The sequence below is a fragment of the Physcomitrium patens genome, chromosome 24, assembly GCF_059467195.1.
Source record: "Physcomitrium patens ecotype Gransden chromosome 24, ASM5946719v1, whole genome shotgun sequence".
Taxonomy (NCBI): domain Eukaryota; kingdom Viridiplantae; phylum Streptophyta; class Bryopsida; order Funariales; family Funariaceae; genus Physcomitrium; species Physcomitrium patens.
In genome coordinates, this window is record NC_143433.1 from 596381 (window position 1) to 620119 (window position 23739).

At 35.7% G+C, this 23739-nt stretch overlaps 1 protein-coding gene and 2 non-coding genes across 3 annotated transcripts; all 3 read right to left on the minus strand.

Moving 5' to 3' along the window:
- Window positions 1-11596: 11596 nt before the first annotated feature.
- On the minus strand, window positions 11597-11668 carry TRNAH-GUG (transfer RNA histidin (anticodon GUG)). The gene has a single exon. It is a non-coding gene; the product is annotated as a tRNA-His (tRNA).
- A 62-nt stretch (window positions 11669-11730) lies between these two features.
- On the minus strand, window positions 11731-11802 carry TRNAQ-UUG (transfer RNA glutamine (anticodon UUG)). Its single transcript has one exon. It is a non-coding gene; the product is annotated as a tRNA-Gln (tRNA).
- A 762-nt stretch (window positions 11803-12564) lies between these two features.
- Window positions 12565-16323, minus strand: LOC112276419 (maltose excess protein 1-like, chloroplastic). Its single transcript, XM_024507713.2, has 6 exons — window positions 15626-16323; window positions 14780-15010; window positions 14370-14660; window positions 13784-14157; window positions 13555-13616; window positions 12565-13311 (listed from the first exon to the last, which is right to left on the minus strand). The coding sequence occupies exons 1-6, from the start codon at window positions 15710-15712 to the stop codon at window positions 13214-13216; spliced, it is 1143 nt and encodes a 380-aa protein (XP_024363481.1). The 5' UTR covers window positions 15713-16323; the 3' UTR covers window positions 12565-13213.
- Between the last annotated feature and the right edge of the window lie 7416 nt (window positions 16324-23739).

A 23739-nucleotide genomic window follows, 5' to 3' on the forward strand; every position in this document is an offset into this window, starting at 1 on the left:
AAAGCTCAAACAAGTAGAAATTGAAGCATTAGATAAGTAATCTCTTCCTCCAACATCAAAAGATATTTTTGTTCTAAATCCATTTGAATTAAATCTAAATTAGATAAAAAGAAAAAAAGAGTTAGATCCTAACTCTCTTAACTTAGTTGTAGAGATAAATTGAATGAGAGAAGGATCAATACTTCCTTCTCCTCTGATGGAACATGAGAGAAAAAATACATCCATTCTTATATCCATTAATTCCTTCATTCAACCAAGAGGTTTGCCAATTGGAATTCTTAAGGATTTACAAGTAATTCCTATGCTCTACAATCTCCCTATGTTTAAAGAAATTAGAAACAATGATCCATTAGCACATGTAGAGATGTTCATGGAACTTCTCACGACGTGTTTAATAACCAACCTAAGTTATTATCTTGTATGGTTTTCAAGTACCTTGAAAGATAGAGCTCATGAATGATATAGAAACCACCATCTTCAAACCTTAAAGAACTAGGACATGCTCAAGAAGGCATTCTTAGAAAAATTCAACCTAGAATTAGTAGAAAGTAATGCCTTCTTAGCTCTTTCTTCTTTGAGACAAAAAAAGGAGAAGAAATCACTAAATATATTTGGCAATTTGAGCTTGTAGTAATTTGGTTTGTATGAATTCTTTTCACAAATGATACTCTCATCCATTTTTTATTTAAGGATTTAATAATAAAGTGATAATTTAGAAAATTCTTAAAAGAATGCCAAATAATTTAGAAGAGGCCAAAAAAATAGCTCAAATAGTTGAAGACATCAAAAACCAGTAAGAGCAAATATAGAAAGAAGATCATAGAATCCTTAGTTTCATCTCCATACATATTCAAAACATAGGGAATTCTCAAGGATATTTATATGAAGCTATGGAAACTCAAATTCAATCCATGAACCACTATCTAACATCCTTAGAGGTTAGACCACCTTCCATCCTTTTTGAATTGACATACCCTGAGGATATGAATAGATGGAAGAAAATCTTCAATAATGAAGTCCTTAAAAGCCAACGAGGATTCCAAAATATACTTGCTCAGCAAATGAAGGCTATGAAAGAGCAAATGATTCTTTTAATTAAGAGCCAAAATCCAAATCAAGCTCCACCTCCTATAGAATCTTGTAGGTACACTTCAAGGCTTTGGTGCATTGAGTGTGGCCAATCAGGACATACAAATCAATTTTGCTTAAACCAACAAAATTACCAGTAAAATCAAGGTAGGCAATAATTATATATTCTACCTAATAAGAACTAAGGTATGCTAGGTTCCAATTTCCAATTCCAACTTCAAAAAAATTCCACCCAAGGTTTTAAGATCCTACAATGGCAATAATACAAGGTACACAACCTTTCCAAAAAAAGACATGTATTAGGTAGTTGTTGAATAAAGAATAGAATAGTATATAGAAATTATAGAAGAAACCATGGTAAGAATATATGTAGGCAACCTGACAAGATAGTTTCATTAAAAATTTTACAAAGAAATTACTAATAACAAGCCCAAGATCATTTGAAGGCAATAAAAATCCCAAACTTCAATAATAGTCTAAGACCTCCTAATTTGTTTTATGATTATAATAATAATTATCAAATCCAACAACCTCCCTCAGGTTTAAATGTGTAAAGTTTATTTATTCTATTAAACGATGGCCAACATCAATATGGCTATCAAAATGAGGAGAAAAATTTACAAGATATAAGATATTTGGAAATACCAACTAAAGAGCAAGGTTCTTAATCCATTAGAGACCAACTATTATCTTCTAATACATATTATATCTCCTACAAAGAAGTATCGAGTAAGGATTAAAGACTTTCTAATATGCCAACCTTGGTAGTTATGATAAGGTTTAGATATATCAATCCTTTCCTTCCTATTTCAATAGATAGTGAGAATAGTTCAAAGGACTCTCCTCATTTTTTTGATTTAAAAAAAGCTATAAGAGAGATAATGGATAACGTGAAGAAATAAAAAAAAAAATACTCCATAATTTAGAACTTACTACCACTCAAAAAACTAAAATAAGAAAAGAAAAAATCCTTATAGAAGAATTTTTTTCTACAAAAAAATAGAAAGGTCCTAGGATCCCTAAATCAAAAAGTGGTATCTCATTTCTCTCAGAAAAAGATGATCAAAGGTAGTCTTATGACTTATGAAAAGACTTGAATGAAATCAAGACTGACATAACTTTTATTCTATTACTAGAGGTTTTTCTAATAATAAAAAGAATGTTTAAAATATGCTTGCTTATTAAAAGATATCAAAGATTTAAGGTAAAAATATAATTCCATGTAAGAATAGTTGAAAGGACATAGAAAGTCAAGGCAATTGAATTGGAGGTATCAATAGTTGATAAGATCATCTCTTATTCAATTGTGGATGGAGGTAGTGGGTTAAATATAATGCCCATATAAACAATAGAAAAATTAGAACTTAGTATTAGTGGCCCTTTTCTCTATGTAATTAATATGGCCAATCAAAGCCAAAACACCTTTTTTGGCCAAATTAGTAAATATAGGATAATAACAGGTGGTGAAGAGTATTCTTTCACTTTCTATGTTATTCATATGAATGATTGGTATAGAAGTCCCATAGAACAATCTCATGTATACAACCTTGACTATAAATTAATAGATGTGTCTTTAGAGAATGAGAATCCAAAATCCATCAAAGTGAGAATTCAATTGAAAGAAGATGAGTTAATAAGTTACAAATTATTAATCATGGAATATAGAGATGTATTTATTTGATCCTATAAAGACCTTAAGGGCATACCTCTCGAGGTAGCCCAACATTGTATTCCTTTTTTTCCTAATTCAATTCCTATGAGATAGAAAGAAAAAAGATTGAATCCTAATTTACAACTAATTGTCAAAGCCAAATTAAAAAAATTCCTCCAAGTCAGATTTACTCAATCCATAGGAATTACAGATTAAATCTCATCAATGGTATTAGTTAAAAAAAAGAATAGAAAACTAGGAATATATATAGACTATAAAAAGCTTAACAAGTACAAGCAAAAATCTCACTTCTCTCTCTTATTTATAAATACCATCTTAAAAGAGGTAGTTGAATATGAATTGTATACATTTATGGATGGATATTGGAGGTACAATTAAATTTCTATAGCTCTAGAGGATCACTATAAAAAAGCCTTTATTATATCTTGAGGAACCTTTATTTATGTGATCATGCCTTTTGGACTTTGCAATGTTCTTGGTACATTTCAAAGAATAATTTAATATACCTTCTCAAATTTATTACACAAATCAATGATAGTGTTCATTGATAATTTTAGCACCCAATTTTCTTAGAAAATACATGAAGATTGTGTAAAGGCTAGTCTTCAAAGATGTAGAAGAGCTAAGATTATACTAAATCTTAACAAAATATTCCTAGCAATTCAAAAAAGAGTTCTACTAGGATATGAGGTGTCAAATAAGGATAGAAAACTAGATCCAAAAAAGGTCAAAATTAGCATAGGATTAAAACCTCTTTCTATAGTGAAGAATGTACAAAGGACTTTTAGACACATATAGTGGTATCAAGAAGTCATATAAGACTATGCTACACTTTTTATGCTCATAACTTGACTAATACAAAAAGAAGTGAAGTTAGAATGGAGTAAAAAATGCCAAGAGACATTTGATATCCTTAAAGAGAAACTTAATACCTTCTCTATCTTGAAACCACCAAATTAGTTATTGCCTTTCTTTGTGCTTTGTAATGCTTCATCTATGGTAGTAGAAAGTACCTTACATCAAGCAAGTGGAGAGAAAAGCAAAGACTATTCTATAGCTTTTGCAAGTAGGTAATTGAAACCTCGAAAAAAGAATTATATTACCATAAAACAAGAATGTCTAGCCATGGTTTTTTTTGTCAAGAAGTTTAGATACTACCTTCTCCTAAATCTGGTAGTATTTTTTGTAGACCACGTGGCAATCAAATACCTAGTTAATACGGTAGATTTCAATAGTAGACTTACAAGATGGGTGCTTCTACTAAATTTTTTTGATTATATAGTAGAATACAAGCCTAAAAAGTTACACAAGCAAGTACACCATTCATCTAGGTTGTCAAAATAAATTGGTAAAGCCCCAATTGATGACACCTTAATAGATTTATTGTTTCAACTACTCCCACTTTGTATGAATTAATTTCTAAATTTTTGACAATCTAAGCCTTGTCTTTTCAACTTTCTAAAATACAATGTAAGAAGGTAAAAATCAATAGTAGATACTTTTCTATAATTAGGAGTAAATTATATAAATATAGAGTCGACATAATGTTAAAGAGGTGTATAATGGGTGAAAAAATTCTTACTATTCTGTCAACATGTCATGATAGTGTATACAAGGGGTATTTTTTAGGAACCTTAGCTGACTAAATATCCTTAAGACTAGCTATTATTAGCCCAAAATATTTCAAGATGTCCATAGATATACCAAGACCTATGATGCATGTCAATGATATGTTAAGAATGACTTAAAGATGAACCTCTACCTTTAATTTCTTTTGAGGAATAAAAAATTGATTATATTCGAGAGGTTCATCCCAATTCTATTAGTGATATGAAATAAATAGTAGTAGCAACCAAATACCTAACCAAGTGGGCTGAGGCAAAAGCAATTAAAGCCAATAATACATAGCAAGTTACAAAATTTTTTTATGAAAAAATCATCACTAGATTTGAATGTCCAAAACTTCTAATTAGTGATAAAGGTAAGCATTTTTTAAACAAAGTGATAGAAGACTTGACCAATTTATTATAAATTTGACCATAAAAAACTATCCTTATCACCCTCAAATCAATGGATATACAAAAAGGGTCAACTAAACCTTCGTTAATATTCTCAAAAAAAAATAGCAATAATGTCCAAACAAGATTAAAATATAAAGCTTCTTGTAGCCTTATGAGCTTATAGAACAACATTTAAAGTAACAATCCAAGCAACTTTATTTTCCTTAGTTTATGGCATAGAAGCAATTTTACCAATTGAGTTTGAAATTCCTTTCCCTCATATTGCCTTGATAGAAAGTTATCAACTAAACAATCTTTAATTGATAGGCTGGAATGATTAGAAGATCTACATGAAGCTAGAAGATGAAGTGTTCAACATATAGATGAAATTCAAAGAAGAAAAATTACCTTTGACAAATAATTCAAGGTTAGAACCTTGAATCTTGGCATGTTGGTCTTTTTACAAGATATTAAGAGATTAGACTTTCCAAGAAAATTTGATGATGTATGGTTAGGCCCCTATTTGGTTAAAGAAGTCTTTTAAAACAATTCAATTTAGCTACAAATACTGAATGGAGAAGATTTTTCTACCATGATATTTGGAAATAGATGTAAAGAATATAGAGTGTAATTTTCATCATATATATGGTCAAATAACTCATCTTTAAATTCACCCTTATTCAGGTCTATAAGTCACAAATCATCAAGTCTAGATAGAATTTAAAAAATTAAAACGTTTAAGTTAAAGATAAGCTATAGTTGTACTCATTTGTCTTATCTTTCTTTCAATTTATTTCTTTCACTAAAAATAAGTAAAAAAAAAAAAACCAAAAAAAAAACCAAAAAAAATAAATAAAAAATATTCTAAGTAAGAAAAAAGAATACTTGCTTAGAGTCTCATAATTTTTGAGTGTCCAAAAAAAAATTATATTAGGATTTGTGAGAGTGTGTCTTTATAAACATCCAAAGGGCGTAGAAGTATTGGTCATGTGAGGTTGTCAAATGAGTGTCTTGGATTCAAATCTGGTTGGAAAAATGGGCTATCTCAATGAGCTAATATTAATGTAGGAAAGACCAACATTGCACATCCAATGAATATATAGGCCTTAAAGGATTGATACTAAAATCCTCTCATGTTAAAGAAGAGTCCCAAGATACCACCTTTTTAATCCTTAGCCTTGGTTCTTTTTTTTTTTAATATTTAATTTTTTAAAGATTAGATTTGAGTTTCCTCTATTTTTTATTTAAATCTATAAAATAAAACTTATTTTAATTCTCTTAGATTAGTAGCAATTCACTCATTCTTGTATTGGATAGTTATTAAAATATTTTTTATACAAAGCCTCTTTTTATTCAATAGCATTTTGAAAGGTCTATTCTAGATTCTTCTCTTTTGTAAGTCATCCCAGATGGTTGCCATATGTGAATCATCAAATTAATTCACTAATTATTTATGAACAAAAGAATATATGTAGAGTGCCAAAATTATAATTTTTAGATGAAGATGTACTTAAAGGATGTTAAATGAAGGAAAATAGTATTAATAGAGAAGAAATGGAGTCTTAGTAAGTCTTAGATGTAATTATCTTAGTTGATTTAGTATTTTCTATTTATTATTGAATATTGAGGAATATTTACTAAGGTCAATATTTATATTAGCCTTATATCTATAAATATTACTTATAATAAAAACTAAAAATGTTAGTTAGTAGTTAGAAGAAGCATGAAAATCAACCTCGTGTCTTTTTAGTTAGTTATATAGAAAGCAAGATTTATAATAGATTTAAATTGATTTTATTACTATAAAATTTATAAAGATAGTAAATTATAGCCTTAAACTGATATTAATATTATAGAAATATTATAATAATTTTTAAAATTTATTTAAAATTTATTTAGAATTTTTTAGGAATTTTTAGAGTAATTTTTAAGATTTTGGTAGAAATGAGTTTTACCACTTCAAAAACCCATTATGAAGAAATGGAGTAAGATTTGAAGGCCAGATTAAGTTCGTAGGCTAATTGGATGTTTTTAAACACCACGGTGAAGTCAAAAATATAAAATTATTGATTTTTCTAGTAAAAAGTAGGAAGACCAGCAACTAGTATAGTCCTTGTAAAAAAGAAGGTGCATAAGTCTCATATGGATTGTAGCACCTTGAAGGTAGTTAGGAAGATAAGACTAAGGCCTCGTGGCCTCTCTTAAAAATCCATATACACTACTTGTGAGCCTTGGTGAGGTTTGAACTCCTGATTTCTTAAGCAAGTTATCATTGAGGTAAAAATTATTTATTTAATTTTTTATTTATTTACTTATTATTTTTCAAAACTTCATAAATTACTCATGGTAACTCGGATTTATATTTTTCTTATATCATTGGAAAGATAAATAAATTAAATTTTTAAAAATATTTTTTTTACTTTTACTTTTTATTGGATTAAAATTCAATGAACAAACTGTGACTAGTTTTGTAGTATATAATTGATTGATTGCACTTATTCCACTTGTTTTTTATTTTGCTTCTTTTGTTCTTGTTCTTGATACTCTCACATCACACCACCTATTACAAGCAACCCTTAATTGAAGCCATCTTATAATTAGGTTGAAGAATGAATTTTACACTTATACCATGTATTAATAACAAAAATAGTAATTTAGAATCTTTAATTAAGATTTGAATCACAAAAAGTATTCACAAGATACAATCTATGATATACAAAATCTATCAAGGTTGGAAGATGGCCCAAATACTAACATTACATCATCATGGGCCAAATAGCATGTGTAAGATCTATACTGCTATAACGAGAAATATTTCAGTCTTGAAATTCAATAAAATCAAATTTAATATAAATTTTCCAAATACACCTAATGGAGGTCCTTAAATAATTGCTATTTGAAAACACATTAATTTGTCAAATATTTGATATTTTTTTTGGCATGAAAATTAATTTTTGATTTTATATATATATAATAATAAGAGAGAGAGAGAGAGAGAGAGAGAGAGAGATATTTTCTAAATTAAAGATGTAGAATTTCAACCAATAGAATGGTTGCACACAAAAAACTTCATCAAGTTAGCTACAAGTTTGAAGGTAAACTTCATTCCTCAATCCAAATTTTAAGATGGCTTCAATTAAGAATTAGTTATAATTGGTGGTATAAAGTCAAGAAAGAAAATAACAATAACTTAAGATAAAAACATAAAATAAATAGAATAAATAAAATCAAGCAATTATACAATTTAGAACTTGGTCATGGTCTATTTACTCAGTTTTTATCTAATAAAAATTTAAAAATAAAAGTTAAATCTATTTTTAGAAATTTAATTTTTTTATCTTTTTAATGATATAAAAAATATAAAAATCTATATTATTATAAGTAAGTTATGAAAGTTTAAAAACAATAAGTAAATAAATAAAAAATTTAATAAATATATTTTATTTCAATGATAACTTGTTTATAGATCAAGGATTTGAGCCTCACCAAGGCTCATATATAGTGTATATGGGTCTCTAAGAGATGTTAAAATGCCTTAGTCTTATCCTCCTAACTACTTATATGTTGCTACAATCCCTATGGAATTTGTATACCTCTTTTTTTATAAGGACTATATTAGTTGCTAGTCTTCCTATTTTCTACTAGTAGTTCCAATATTTTTTTTATTTTTGACTACACCATAGTGTTCAAAAATACCCAATTAGCTGAAAGCCTTGCGTGGCCTTCAAATCTTACTTCATTTTTTCATAATGGCTCCCAAAGTAGTAAAACTTATTTTTATAAAAGTTTTAAAAATTACTCTAAAACTTCTAAATAAATTCTAAAAATTATTAAAATAATTCAATAATACTAATATAAATTTAAACCTATAATTTTATATCTTTATAATTTTTTATAATAATAAAATTAATTTAAATCCACTATAAATCTTACCTTCTATATAACTAATTAAAACAATATGAGATTATTTTTTATGCTTCTTTTAACTATCAGCTAACGTTTATAGTTTTTTCATAAATAATACATATAGATAGAAGGCCAATTTAAATATTTATCTTAATAAATAATCCTTAATATTTAATAATAAATAAAAATACTAATTCAACTAAGTTAATTGCCTCCAAGACTTACTAAGACTATATTTCTACAATAAGCAATCTAATTTTCTATTTGTCTAAGGATTTTTATACTATTTATCATATATTATGATTTGAAGTATTCTAAATTTAGCTTTTTGTCTTAAAACAACTAATGAATTAATTTGATGACTCACAACAACCTCACATATAACAACCATATAATGTATATTACTTAAACAGACTATCTTTCAAAACCCTCCTTATCAGATTCTTCTAAAAGCAAATTCACCACCACAAGTATTAATATTATATGTCATACGAAAAAATGGTCAAAAGAAAGTAGTATTCTAAAGTCTATATTATCCTACAATTAAAAAAAATCAAATCCATTAATGACCAACTATAATTGCTACCACAAGGTAATTACTACTATATTAGAATCATTTGAACAATGAAAGATAATTGTAATATATTATCATATAATTCAAAAATCATTACTAAAGATAAAATATTATGGTTCTTCAGTATAATTTTTATTCATCAATTGAGGTGGGATCCTAAGAACTAGAAATGGGCGACATTGGAATGCCTTGAATCTTACAACTACTTTCAATATACAATTGAGTGTAGCTATTGTAAGGCTCTTAGAAAAACAAGAAAAAAAATATAAGGTCTCAAAGTTTTGGAAGTATTAATTTACTCATCTAAACAACGAAGATTGCTTATTTAATAGATTTTTCATCCATTGATATCTCGTAAGATAGCAGCAATACAACAACTACATCTTATAAAGGGCTTATTAATTGGAGAATAGAAAGCTAAAACTTTATCAGTAAGTACATGCAGACTTTATTACTTCAAAGCAACAATAAAAAGTAAAAATGCTTTATTTAATTACTTAATAATTGCACCTACATGGAAGTTGTTTAAAACACTTAAATTCCATAATTATCTTTTATATGACTAGTCACAATGGAACAATATCTAATTTGGTATACTGAACCTACTTGGTAGTATAAATATTGTCCAAACATCTTTAAAGGATGCAAGAGCCGAAATACAAGTTAATAATAATACACTATGAGATATACTACGAGCTAGTATAAACTGAAATATTTTACATAGCTTTTACAAAATCATCACAAAATCTATTTTTAAATATCTTGCATGTTTTAAATCTTCTTGAAGTCTTGTCTATATTTCCACTTTCTAATCAATAAAAATTCTTAGAATTTATATAAACATTTGATTTGGTATCTCAAAGTTTGGTTTTGATCCTAGTCTATAAAAAATCCTCCACGGATATTAATTTAAGTTTTTTGTTTGATTAACTTTACTAGAAACATCTTTTAACCACCACCTCAAGGTGTGTATAATATGTTTTTGTCTAATCTATCTTGAGTTGCTTTGTTTATGGCCCTATAAAGTAAGTAGAAGATTTTTGACAAAAAAAGTAACATAGACATTAAACTTTCTACTTCATCTTATATATTTCTTATGAGGTCTAAAGAAATTTTCTATCAAATCTTTAATTAAGTCCTTTAAAACCATTAGTCTTTATTTATTCTTTCAATCAATAGCCAAATTACAATACAACAATGTGACATATCTATAAATGTCTAAATACTAAGACTGTTTAAGAAATTATTTCAAAGCCTTTTAAAAAAGATATATATATTTTTTTTAACATGTTTCTACTTATTTCTACTTACTTCTAATGACTTATATGTACTTCTATATATTTTAGTAATATGGACAACTTTTAGGCTTAAATTACATAAGACAATGTACTTATTCTATAGAGCATGTGATCATTGCTAGAAAATATGGAACATGGCTGAAATAAGCCTTACACCACTTGTGACAATATGGTATGCAAAACTATTTATAAAACTTGTAATTGACTTTATTAGACTCAATAAATTAGAAATGTGTTGTATAAACAATTAATATATATATATATGTATATATATATATATTGGTAGCCACAAAATATACTATTGAACAGGTTAAAAACAAATGCAATAAAAACAACACACATTAATAGTTGTTGCTTGCATCTTGTACAAGCACATATTTAATTTGGATATAATTTCCTTTCAGTGAGTAATCAAGGTACTTTTTTCATGAATAAAGTTTTTGATTCATGTAGAGAACTTTAAGTTGTTTTGATTTTTCAAATTGGGTTCAACTACCATTTAAAAAATAAAATAAAATAAAAATAAGAAAAGAATCTAAGTACCAAATCTGGTTCAGTAAAAGTCAGAAGACAATGAATAGGCTTGGGATTTGTTGGTAAAAAATATAATAACTTTCTTGTTAAAGAAAGGAAAGGAAGCAGTGTATAGCATTTGGATATAATAATAATAATAATAAAAATAATAATGTATGAGAACAATTGATATCTTTGCAGGGCTTGGGAGGGAAGGTTTATGGTGGAGCCCATCATCCAGTTTGTCCAAAAACTTGGTGCATGGGGAATCACATTATGTCTCATTCCTGAGTAATAGAGTCACTGAAATTACAATGAAAGGTGGATAGGGCATTGGGTGGATGGAAGAGGGTGTGGGGAAGTGGGAGAAGCGTGAAAGTCTTCGAGACTCCATGTGGGGGGTGGGAGTGTCGAAGTGCAAGACCTTTCGGGTTGATGACCGAAAGGAGAGTCCAAACGGGAGTGTGGAGAGAGGATCAGATAGAAACAGAGAAAAGAAGAGGTTTGGAGAGAGTAAAAGTTGGAGGTGGGGGAGTGTGTTAAGTGTGGCTGCTGGGATTCGAGCCCAGGTCTCCACGGCCACAACGTGGAATTCTCACCACTAAACTACAGCCACTGCGTCCCCTCAATCTAGATCTTCGTGAGTGTCCCCACACAACCTCCTCACCCTACCCCCGGAGGCCCCACCGAGATTCGAACTCGGGTTTTTGGATTCAAAGTCCAAAGTCGTAACCACTGGACTATGGAGCCGCGGATTCGGGCCTTCATGCCTGCTCTCACGTGGCTCATTCCAACCATACCCACAACCACCCCCATCTGTTACACCGCCCCACCCAGTTCCCTTGTCGCTCTCATTACCATCTCGCTCATCACCCCCATCGCTCATTACGATCTCATTACGATCTCATTACGATCTCATTACCGCGTGTGTTGCCTCCCAACTCCACTGCTCCTCTTCACAACCTCATCTGTTTCATGCTGCCAACATTGCTTTCTGCTTCAATCCCTTTCACCACCCAACCATACTTACGCCACGCATCCCTTTCACCACTTTCTCACGTGCTCTCACGTCTCGCTCCACACCAATCCCCGCCCACCTATTCCTCAAATTCGCCGCACCTTCCTACCATGCATCCACGGAACCCTTCCTGAAGTGATCTCGTTCATAATCGTAACGGAACCCCGCATTCATACCTCGAGACTCTGTAGCGGCGTTGTCTGCGTGGTCCTCGCCGTCGAAGCAATGGTATGCACTTTCTCTCAAGGCGCTCTTTGAATGTCCCTGGAGCAGAAAATCCCATGGCACATCCATCGCTCACATGCTCATGAAACTGGTGGGTGACTTCGTTGTTGCTTTTCCAGGTTGTGATCTAAAGACTCTTGATCGGACTGTGGTCAATTGTCAGAATTGGACCAAAATGCTCAAGGGACGGGATTCGCCACCACGAACTAGACGTACCCATCGAACTGAAGACATGCATTAGAAAAAGTATTCGAGACGAACCAGCGGAATTAAAGATCAACTCTTCACATTTATATTACACATCCGAACCATCACCCACACCGCGCGACCAATTACAAGCACGACATATTCTGTCGCCATCCTCTCCGATCGGCCGCAGTTCCCGAACCTCTGTTTACTCACCCACAACACCTCCAGGCTGCTACGAGCGCCCAATGTTTATGCCATATGTCGGCAGTATTGTGTATCAGGACTATCGCCTCTCACCAACGTTGTGTACATGTACCCGACCGCTCGTGCGAATGAGCTGTCGTTTACCGAAACCAAAAATGTGTCTGCCGTACTCTAAAGTAATCTAGCCTACTCACACACTTAGGTCTAACGTCCCAGCTGGACTTGCGATCATCTTCGCACCACACACTGGAACTTTTTGTATGCCCACCACTACTCGGAAGCTTTCTACTTTCCGCTCGCGATCAGTGATCGGATTCCCACAAATGACCTCGGCCTTCTAATCAGGCATTTATTGTGATGCTGTTCTTCGAAAGCACGTCTCCAGGGGTACACAGAAGCTTCGACTGCGCGGATGTTTTAGTGAGCACGACCACTGCAGGGTCCATTGGGCTCTGGAGCTACATCTCGATGACCATGCTCTGGTGCAGAAGAAAACTCTAACACTTTCTCAAACATTGGTGCCTTTCAGCCGTGATATTGCCTTGACCCGGACACAAGCTCACGGAGCGGGCTGAAGATCGAGGGAAGTTTGTACGCCCGTTTATCCTTGTGCAGCATACCGCCTGTACATGAAGAACGCACCCACATCAGCACAAACGTACCACACCCGTTCCAGTAGAATATGACGACACATTCTTCAAGTCATACCTACGATCGCATCAAAGATCGTACTCCCCGGACCACGATCACACTTCTGTCTTTCCAACTGAGCATTTCAACTAACCGAAATGCCCCAGCAAAACTGAACCAAACCAAAACCAATTGCTAGCGGCGTTTAAGGGCTCCAGGAAGGAATGATCATTCACCTATCCAGGAAACGTAACCCGCTGAAACGACCCAAAATAGCGCACTGCTCACGCAGCCGTTACTGCACATCGGAATCAAACGACTGCGTTAGGCCATAGACCAGATGGACGCGCAGAATGCTCTGCGCAACGAGGCTTTCGGCTTGCCATGTCCACACACCCAAAAGAAACACACAACTACAACTAAGAGAATAACACAAGATGCAATGAGTGGACATGAGGAACTTACATGTACATGCTGATTAGAATGCCCTCGCCGGCCAACGAGCATCCCCACGACGAACCCGTGAACCACATGAAATCCCTAATGAATAGTGCCCGAGGCAGTAACAACCCGTTGCCGATCATGGCCAGCAACACGGTCTGAGACGAAAGCCCCTTGATGTTGGCGGGGTTCACGTAGTTGGTCCACATTTGTGCAATAGGCCCCCACATGAAGAGGAGGGTGGCCGTCCACGCAGACACACCGCCCATGTACAAAAGCACCTTCTCCGAAAGCTTCCCCATCCGAGCCAGGACAACCAACGAAACCATTACAGTTCCCCACACCATCGATGGCAGCATGGAATGAGGCAACGCCGGCTCGAACGTTGACCACATAACCTGTGACCATCACGTTGTCAATTTCAGCTCGACAGTTCACATACAGTTCAAATGGCATGCACTTGCCTTCAAGCTTCCAAACCAAGGCGTCACATTTTCCATCCGCCTTTGTAACATCACCTCCACATTGTACTAAAAACACTTCGTCCTAACAAGGTACGCATTTGAATGGCGGAAAATACCACACCCTGAGATTGGGAACCCGACGATACCTGAGGAAGGACGGTGACACCACCGATTGTTACAGCTTCCTCCCACACCTGCCAGATGGAGGGTCTTAGGAGCCCCTGGTAGTTCAACAAGTTTAAGATATAACCTACGACCACTGCTGTCGCAGTCGCACCGAAGGCAGGGAGCGGCATTGCCCCGGCGATGGCCAGTTGCATCAGCACGATCAGAGTCGATGCCACGCCCACCGCTTGTACTATCATTGCACCCCTCTCCCTCTTTCCCGCGAAGTACGAAAGTAGCGACAGATTTCCCAGCAGCCCAGTCAATTGCCCCTGCAAATGAGACCACGGATCCGGCACGTCAGCATGTTCGCGGTCGTGAAAGTATCCGGAGTACCAGGGTCGCAAGCAAAAACTTCTCGCTTAGAATGAAAGACTGCGTTAATACTTACCATCCAAGGAACGGCAAAGAGCGCGGCGAAATCCCCTGTCATCAGATTTTTGGTATTCAGAATGATCTGAGGCAGCTGGAGGAACAAGAACGCTAGAGTTGCACACTCCGCCAAGCGCCCAGTTACGGTATTCAATCTAGTGTAATCCGCATCCTTCTCGTCAGCTGAGTTCTTCCAGTACTCCAATAGCACTTCGGGTTCCTTGTTGCTGAATGTGCCATACTCTCCTCCCTGAAACTCAATATCAGCTGCAGAGCGTCAGCATTCAATACAAATTAAGGACACGTGGCTGTTGTAGATCTACTGATAGACAAACTAACTGACTCACAAAAGCTAAAAATTAAAAAATAAATCAATCAATCGACGATCCCACGAGCTCAACATTGACCAATAGTAGCCCTCAATTCTAACGTAGAAAACTTGTTGCCCTGGCAATCTCGGAAAGCCTCATCCTGGGAGGAGCTCGTAGACTTTCGCATCCGGATCTCATCACCCACTCTCACACACACGTAAATACACACACACACACACGAAACCAATACACACTATCGTATGGATAGTGAGAGGGAGACAGAGACGCACAAGAACCACCAGGACGACCGCTAAATCATCAACCTAGTGCACCGACAGCATGCAAAATTGGAAATCAGGAATCCCGCTTAACTTTACAGAACAAGACTTCAAGTACAGACCAAACACAATAGTCTTCAGCTGTAGCTAAGACACGAAGAAAGACGAAGAGACTTGCAGGGATTGCGCATGCACGACGAACCATAACAAACAAATCAACATAGTACCCTGCAGTTTGAACACCCATCAACAATCCAGCACTGAAATTAAACTAACCTCCAAGTCCTTCGCGCCAATCACCAGAGACTGGGACTCGGGCGAAGAATCACCGACCAAACCATGAGGCACTGCAATGGAGGCCATGATCTCTCCTATCCTCCAAACAATCTCGCGGAATCAAACGGATCCGAGATATAGGACACGATCGAACCGCGCTCGACTCGCTTCACCCGCTAGCGCATGCACAGTCCAATTCACATCAGCCCAAATCTCCTCAGGCCACCATGATTGTAACGGTGGTAGAGATCCTTCTTCCGCCTCCGGAGCCCACCAACAAACCCACACCCTAAACCCCTCAACTACTACCGTTTCAACAACGTCGCACTGCTGTCTTGTACCCGCCACCTTTCGCAGGCTTCCGGAAACAGTTCAAAGAATGTATCGCATTCGTCGACGATCACTAGGAGAATCACTGTTAATATTTCCTTTGGTGTGGACGAAGGGTGAGCCGATCAACTGTCTCAACCGGAACGTGGAGAAGTGCCGCGACGATTAGTGTGGCGATGACGTAGAGGAGGAGCAGGGGGGGATAGGGACTAGAGAGAGGGGCAGTGCGTGAAGGAAGCACGGCGGAGATGTTGATGGGAGAAGGAGAGGGAGGGGAGGGAGGGAGGGACAAGTAGCGTTGGAGCAGCGGAGGGTCCTTATGATGAGGGAAGTATTGAGCAGAGCAGCCGAGGGGGTTGATGGAATGAATTGCTGCCCTATTCCGGCGAGGCTCCTAAATTATTCTCCTCCTCCAGCTGCTGCAGGGTGAAGCCAGAGTGGGGGAAAAAGGGGGGGGGGAGCTCATGCAAACTGGGCACAGCTTGCAGCGTTGTGGACCGTCCATGCAAGCCACGCAGGCTGATTCGTACTCCCCCCACCACCCCCGCGCTCACCCCGTTCGCCGCGCGTTTCAACCCTGCGCCGCTCAGATTCAATGCTCCCTGCTTCCCCTATTGTCGCGGTGCCTATGGGCTCAGTTGCCCGCTTTGCTGTTCGTTGGTGAAATCTTCCCCCTCCCGATACCCGAGCTCTGATACCCCTACTCTATCATACTCTTTCTCTTCACTTCACTTACGCTACACGTTGTTCGTATTTCTTTGGCCTCGGCAACGTGCTACATACAATGGCTTATCAGAGCCCCCGTTCTGCCTTCTGCTACGTACTAGCCACACACACACACACATATGAGAGCTCATGCTGGACAAATGATTTCTGCGCTTCTTACCTTAAGATTCCGTTTTTCTTTTCTTAGATATTTCGATGCTTTCCACTCTTTTTGTTGGCTATTCTTTTTCATGTGGATTTATCGGATGGAATATGCCACGATCGAGGTATATTTCACCTAAGTGGGTACTGCTTGTTATTTTTTTCAGTAACAGGCTAATTGAAGTATTGGTATCTTTTACATTTTACTTTGCTGAGGTTTTTCTGATGTCCCCTGCACGATTGTGATCATCTATTATTTATCATTAATCAGTTAGTCTAGTTGATAGAAGATTTCATGGTGAATTTCAGGTTTTGCATAATGTTGCAGCGTTTAATTATTGAAGTCACATGTACATGATCAGACATTGCATTCGTGGAGTTTGATTGTTGAAAAACTTCTTTTTTTCACCTTTAGAAGGTCCTATGTTATTTATTGCTAGTGGAGAAATTCATAGGTGCAACATGGTATATTATAATGATTGCATGTCCACCAGAATGACTGATTACGTTCGATTTTGTTTGAACTGTTCATCTATATTTATTTGTATAGAACCAATATTTCTGAATATAATTAAGGCTAAAAATTCCCTCCATTGATCTCATGAATTTCCTACATATTTGCCACGTGGCACGACGAATCATTCCCCAAGAGCCACTGTGCCCCAGGAATGGCGAGAAAGGGCATCATATAGCGCTTGTGCGAGAGCGTATTCTACATCGGAATGTCACGCCTGACGTCAGAAATTTCGCCACAATGAGCAGAAATGGGAGGTGATGGAGGAAGCGGTCGGGCGGAGCACGAGAGGCTGTAGTAGAACGGCATCTGCGAGGTCCATTCTCGTCCGTCGAAGCTCTGGGCGTCCGAAACTTCTGCGCCGGTGTGGTTCTCCCGCGCCGGAGACGTCAAAGTCCTTAGCCGGCTCCTCAGTTGTCGTGTTTCCATGATACTAGAGCACAGTTGCCTCACAGGAATTCGAACCTCTGCGGTCGCTAATGGCACGGATCAATTCTAATGGCAGCGCTGGAGCGGACCTCGGCGACGTAGAATCGATTGAGTCAACGACGAAGTCGACTTTGACGAGGAAGGTTTCGACGCGATGCGTGCTTCTGTTTGTGATTCTCTGGAGCTATGGTAAGGCGTGGCGCCGGGGAATCAGATCGGGTGCAAGGAATTGGCTTGCACATGGAAACATACCATGAACATAACATGAAAAATAATGCCTCTAGATTTTCTGTCAAAATCCTCATCAAAAAACATCGATTTTTTGTATAAATGAATTAGCTACATTAAAAATTGCAAAACCAAACCGTAGAAACATAAAATCTCCTGTTGAAAATATTTTTACATCTTAAATTTGTCAAAATCAACATTAGAATTTGGTATTTAGACTCTTAACAGAAAAATAATTTGATTACTTTTGGGGTCTTTTCTCACTATAAACTGTGTCTAAGTGTTAAGGCTTCTGACAGATAATTCCAATTCACCAAGGTCATGCTCTCTATGAAACTTATAGACTATAACATGTTGAAGTGTAAAGATCTCTAAGTTGAGCTTCCTAGTAGCTTTGCAATGGGTTGGAATGACACCATAAAACCAAAACCATCATTGCATTATCACCGATGCACAAATAGAGGAATGAATACTGGATGAAAAACTACTAGAACCATGCTCAGATTTTGGCAAGGACTCAGCAAGCGGAAAATCCACGTGGCAGAACCTTTTAAACGAGTACCAGGGTTACTACATTCGGCCATCAGACCACCAAAGCAGAAAGCATCTGAAGATATCTTGGATTTTCAAAACAGGCTGCGTTGGAGGCAGCTCCTGCAAAATGGAACTTTCCAAGTGGCGACATTATTCTGGATCCAAGTCACACCATAGGCTCTTTCAAAAAGACCACCATTTACTCACCCAAACACCTCAACCACAACCCACTTCCGCATTCATCAATTCAGCCATCAATCTATCCATCCACATATCCTTCCCAGCTCGAGGAAGTGTAAACCGTCCGTTAAGCTGCGTCTCGTCATGGGAAGGGCCATGGGGCTCAAAATCCAAGTATGGGAGGAGCAGTGGCGCTGATCGTCGGGCGACCAGTGGAATCAAACGCGAGAAAAATCTGAGCGTCTGGGTCAGGTCCAGCTGCCGCCGCTGCTCCCACACAATGCCCATAACCTTCAAATTCGCCGGTCAATATCGAACTGCGCGACGGCCACATGTGTACGACAAAGGACTGCAACGAAGGGCCTCTCGATATTTGAGAAGCATGCAATCATTTGTCGACTGGAGTCAAGACATCGCAGCCTCGAAGATGCTGCAGGAATGTGAAACCTATGGCGTTCCGGAGTCTCTCTCGAGGGATGGCGACTGCCACCATTGAGCACACTTGGATGGAAGCCGAAACGAACCCAGTGGGCTCCGTCGCTCCAGTGCTGTCGGCGGTATGCTGCGGACTCGCACCTTCGGATCCGCTACAAGACAAAGCCCGGGCAATCCTGGGTAATAAAAAAGATTCCACTCCCCCAAAGCGCTGTGGTGAGATTGTGGTGAGGTTGTTCCTCAGTTTCTCCGCCTCCTCTTCGTTGCGACTGTTCGAACAGGACATGTGAGTTGATATTCTCGCAAGCGGTCGAGTCGTATTCCAGTCTGATGTTGCTGGGATCTCCATTTCCTACCAGAAACGTCGTTGCTTGTCGACAATCACAGCTTCTGTGTGCTGGGACTCGTAGCTTCATGACCTGTCAATGCGATGCAGGTCCTCTACCAGATGCTCCTGTCCACGAGTTCTAGAGTTATTCATGACAGCCTCTGGAGCTTTCTCTTTCCTCAAACGCTTGATTCTCGACCACCGCTTCACATGTTTCAATCACATAGGACGTAAACAGTGCTGGTCAGACTAAATTGAAGTAACGCTTACAAGAAACACACAGATTTTGTCCCTGGTTGGTAGTCTTGGTCACAGAATAATCACCTGTTCTTTTTGTTCTCTGTCAGTGAAAGTTCATGTGATGGGCTGTCTTTAGGGTCAAACTATTGTCTGGCAATAGAGCAGTCATCGTGTTAAGTTTTAACGTTATCCTTGAATCATCACATGTGTGTTCCATCATTCTTACATCAAATTCGCTCAGACAGTGATCAAATTATTCGTTTTAGTATGTTAACTGTTTATGAACAAAAACAAACATGATGACTAATTTATTCCAAAAATCATACATAAAACTACACTAAGTGCAGAAATCTATATTTTTGAACTAACATTTTTGGATGCATATGTTTCTTTATATATATTTTTTAAAATGAACAGAATGTTAAAAAAAAATGCAAAAAAATGCAAAAAAATTTAAAACATATGCGTACATATGTACACACCATGCTCTTAGCTGATTTCATGTAATCTTTAAAATGCTTATTAAAAATCTTATCATCTGATCGTTTTAAATTGTATAAAAAAAAAAAAATAGATATACATATACAGGTAATATTATTCTGTAATGTTTTTCAGTGTTGGATATCATAAACAAGGCACTAAACAAGTGACAATCATTGAATACATGTTTTCAAAACAACAAAATAGATTAGTTGCAATTCTAATTATTTAAATTATACACATTACAAACATCATAATCACTTATTTAATCAAAGTATTTTTTATTAATTTTGTAAAATTATAAAAAAATCAAATAAATTTTATTCTAGATATATATATATATATATATATATATATATATGAGGTATTGTTAATGCCACCACAATTTTTGTTAGTATCACCACAACTCCCATTCAACACATGCCACCTTTGATCAATATTTCTAAAACCATTTGAATGAACATAGTCTTTAATTGGAATAAAAGAATAAAAGAAATATGTTGAGTGAATGGAAAATTGTGGTGAACAACAAAAATTGTAATAGCATTAGCAATACCCAATAAATAAATAAATAAAATTATTTCTTTCATATTTATCTTAGGGGTTATTAATTATTATTTCTTGTTTTCATTTGCAGTTCATATTTTTTTAAATACTTAATATAACTTATTATTTTGAGATTTACTATGTATTTTGGCTATTTCTACCATTACAAGGTTCATCAAATTGACTCTATTATAGGATTGTACATAAAAAAATTAGATTCTATGTGATTTGTTTATTATAGTCGCAAATACACTACATAAACTCTAACCGTACTTGTTTTGTCTATTTGTTTGAAAAAGTAGTGACATGTAATTGATTAATTAGTTATGTATTTATGAGAGCAACGAGTGAGCAGCATGGCAACAACACTCGACAGCATGGGCGTAGTTATCATAATTTATGCTGCAAGCATGCATGCAAATTTCTGAAAATAAAGAATTGGGAATCAACATGATAATTATAAAACTACGAAAGACATGAGGTAACACCGAGATGAAAGAAATGAAGGTGCAAAAAGCCCCACCATCAAGGCGTAGACATTCCTCGAACAGCTCGAGTTTCCAGATGCTGAATCAGTCACACGTGCTGAATATCCTCGAAGAATCAAAGCTTCTTCGCAGCAATTGTATACAACTCTGTGAAGATTCCAGTGCTGAGGCCAACCTGGACAGAGTCGGTAAGATTAAGCCTTGTGTTTGCATGCATTTAGACTATTATGCTTTTCTGCACGTGGTTCCGAGCGATGGCGAGGATTTGAGCTGTCTCGACGGACGGTCGACGTTGCTCAGAGGTCTGCAGGCTTAGCGCGGATCAATTCGTCATTCTGCGACGAGCCATGGCCAAGCTGCGAAGGTGCGCTTAATCGATCCCATTTGCTGATGCCCATGCTCTCAGTGCATAATGATCGACGGGATTCGTTGATTCGAAACGAGCTCATGAATGTGCGATGGGATGAAGCGGTTGCACTCAGTATGGCCCTTCCCAAGTAAGACTTACCAATTGCAACCAGAGCAAATTGCTAGAGGGTTGTGGTGGCCATATGCCCTGAGGAGGCCATTAAACCACCTGCAGATCCCGGTGCTAATTATATATTGTAGTCAAGTTCGATTAGGTGGCACATGTGTTGGACCCATTGGCTTGCACAGATCGGGCTCGGGAAGTATCCTGCGGTGGGCCATTGCCGATGCTACAACGAACGTCCAATTCTATGACAGGAAATGATTCTGTCCAACTTTTTGACTGGTTTCGGCGGGGCACCGCAGTTCGGGCCGATCGGACTCTTATTTGGGGAAGACACTGAGTCGTGCAAGCTCTACATCATTGAAGAAGCGGAGGGTGCCGAAGCATGGTGGCAATTGGACTGGCGCTGGTTCGCAATTTGTCTGGACGATGGGGCGGCTCTTTTGAAGCTAGTGGCCTCCAATCGATGGCTCGTGGTCCCATGCTTGATCGCTCCATTTTCACGGCTCCTTCGTCATCTGCAATGCATGAGTTGCTGCTCCGTGCGAGATGCAATGCATGCTCCGCACTCTCAAACACATTGCATTCTACACCCTACCTTATTCACCCGCATAAATACATATACATATACATATGTGTATGTATGTATGTATGTATGTATGTATGTATGTATGTATGTATGTATTTTCGTACATGTACGTATACATGAATACGTAAAAATACAAGAAATTGATCGATTTCTTCTAAATTCAAGTTATAGTTATATTATGTCATAATCTAAATTGGTAAGTCATCATAACTATATGGTAAAGTCATTGATTTGAAGTGGTGCCATCTATGCATTTAGATATCACATTTTTAATTTATATTTTATTATTTTAAAAAATGTCAAAAAGAAATTTATTTGTAGTAATGTTTTTTAGAATCTGTTAATTAATATATTGAAATATTATTGAAATCGATATATTACTAATGATTGTACACTAATAGATCTTAATTTATTAAATGAATATAATAATATTTTTTTATTTACAAACCAATAAGTATTTTAGTAATAGATAGAATATTGTAATTGTAAATTTTATGTTTATATCTTACAGCTTGTTTTTGTATCTCATAACCTAAGACAAATTGTGTATAAAATTTGTAAATTTATAAAGATATGTAAATTATAAAATGCTTGTATGTTGTCATGCCAATGAATCTTGTTCAATCTGGTAATCTAGTAAAAAATTAATTAGTATCCAATTGAAATATGCCTTAATTAAAAAAAATTTATTGCCATTTTCTAGAATTTTGATATATATATATATATATATTTGATTCATTATATCTTAAAATTCAATAAAATTTAAGAATTTAAGTAATGTAAATAGAAGTAATCAAAACATGATATTTCTTTAAAAATTCTTAAGTAAAAATAGAAGATTTAAATCATGTGCTAAGAAAATATATATATATATATATATATATATATATCTGCAATATAATAAGTGAAGATAAAAATAAAATTTTGTAAAATTAAATTATCAAAACGAATTTAAAAATTAAACAAGTCTTTTTCATTGGTTGAGGATTTACATATATTTTAGAATGATGTTTTTATATAATCAGATTTAAGATTTCATGCATTGTATGTAAATTTTGTATGCATGGAAACAATAGTATTTTGTAGTAATGTCCTTACACCATAAATGAACAAGTCACTTCAAGAAGTTTAAAATTTTAAAACACCTTCACAAGGGGTTTCAAACATGACCTTTTTTTGGGTGGTATTTCAGTGTGATGAGATCTTGAAGTATCATGTGATATTTTTAAATATCACTTGATACTTCACTAAATCACACACCTTACAATGTGGGTGATTTTATAACCAAAATATAAAAAGAGGGCCCCATTGCTTGCCTCAAGTCTCTTCTCTCTTTCATTCCATAACTCACCACCTAATGCAATGCTTTTGATTTAGGAAAAAGATAAAATAATGATATGTTGCATTTGATATTAGAAGTAATCATGCAAATATCAAGTATTGAATCTTAGTTA